At 59.4% G+C, this 1,505-nt stretch overlaps 1 protein-coding gene across 1 annotated transcript in view; it reads left to right on the top strand.

Annotated features, from left to right (window-relative positions):
* Nucleotides 1-2: 2 nt before the first annotated feature.
* Nucleotides 3-1,505, top strand: part of DMWD (dystrophia myotonica, WD repeat containing) — a gene marked incomplete at its 5' end in the record, with an annotated part of 6,279 nt that continues 4,776 nt past the window's right edge. The window contains 2 exons of the mRNA XM_006764416.2: nucleotides 3-92; nucleotides 1,249-1,431. Of these exons, the coding sequence (XP_006764479.1) occupies nucleotides 3-92; nucleotides 1,249-1,431 (273 nt within the window). The remainder of the gene's footprint in view (nucleotides 93-1,248; nucleotides 1,432-1,505) is intronic.

The following is a 1,505-nucleotide window of genomic DNA, read 5'->3' as shown; positions in this document are numbered from 1 at the left end:
CGGGCCTGGGGGGAGGAGGAGACCGTGTCTGCTTCAACCTGGGCCGCGAGCTCTATTTCTACCCGGGCTGCTGCCGTCGCGGGAGCCAACGGGTGAGCGGCCTGCGTCCTGGGCGGCCGGGGTGCTGAGCGGGTGGGGGTCCCTAGGGGGCCCGGAGATCGGCATCTGGGTGTGATGGACATCCCTGAGGGGAAGGGTTCTGGGGTTGATGCATCATCCTAAGGCGATGGAGGCCTCCCGGTGCCGGGCAGCCTGGAGGGCATGGGAAGCCTTGGGGTCCTGTGGGATCCCCGTTATTGGCGGGGGGGGGCGGGCGGCGGTTCTGGGATGATGAGGATGTTGGAGGTGATGGAGAATCCGAGGTGATGTAGACCCTCGGGGTTCTGGGTGGCAGGCATTCTGCAGGTGACGGGAACCCAGAGGTGGTGCAGAACCCAGGGGCATTGCAGTCTGTGGAGGTGTTAGGAGGGGCAGGGGGGTCGTCTCCAGACCTGGGCAAAGGTCAGGATTCCGGAAGTGATGGGGGCTGAGAGGTTATAGGGATCCCAGAGAAAATTACGGTTCTGGAGGAAATGAGGATCTCTGAGCTGATGGCAGAGCCGGAGGTGATGAAGCCCGGAGGGGGCATCCCCAGGTGTGATGGGGTCTCCGCAGTGATCTAGGGGCCAGAGGGGATGAGACCCCTGGAGCTTACGGTGGTCCCCAGGAGGGATGGGGTCCTGAGCGTCCAGAGGGTGTGAAGGTACCATGAGGTTTAATGGTCCCTGCACTGATGTAGGGACTCCTGAGATGAGCTTTAGAGGCCTGGGGATTTGGGTGACCCTGAGTTGGGGCGGGGCGGGAGCGGGGCAGGTGTTGAAATATTATGTTGCTAAGACCCAGAGGAGACGGCTGAGGTTATGAGGTAGGACTGGAAAGGAATCAGAGCTCAGGGACTATGGGGACCCCGAACCCTAATGCTGTGAGTAAGGGTGTCCCTGAAGTTGGAGGGGTCCAACTTTGGGGAGGCACTGTGGTCTTCTGCCCTGGGTCGGGGGGGTCCTTCCTGTCTTCTTTTCTCTATTCTGTATGAAATTTGGGTCCCTCTTCCTGTCTGTGGTTGCTCCCTCCCTCCCCACTCACCCATCTACCTGCCCACTTCCCTCGGGGGGTTAACTTTGCTTCCGCTTAGTGGTTTTCTCCAACCTCAACACCCTCTTCCTTCCTCAGTGGTAGAAACCATTAACTCCTTTTCTCCCATCACTTAAGTCCATCGACCTCAACAAGCCAATTGACAAGCGGATCTATAAGGGCACCCAGCCCACCTGCCACGACTTCAACCAGTTCACTGCTGCCACGGAGACCATCTCCCTGCTGGTGGGGTTCTCAGCCGGCCAGGTGCAGTACCTGGACCTCATCAAGAAGGACACCAGCAAGCTATTCAATGAAGAGGTGACTGTGGAGCCCCAAGTGGCCCCTTCCCTTCCCTCCCACCCAACCCCACCCATACTGTTTGCCATTAAACT

The sequence above is a fragment of the Myotis davidii genome, unplaced genomic scaffold (genome assembly GCF_000327345.1).
Source record: "Myotis davidii unplaced genomic scaffold, ASM32734v1 scaffold741, whole genome shotgun sequence".
Lineage (NCBI taxonomy): Eukaryota > Metazoa > Chordata > Mammalia > Chiroptera > Vespertilionidae > Myotis > Myotis davidii.
This window is presented reverse-complemented; position numbering and strand designations above follow the sequence as displayed.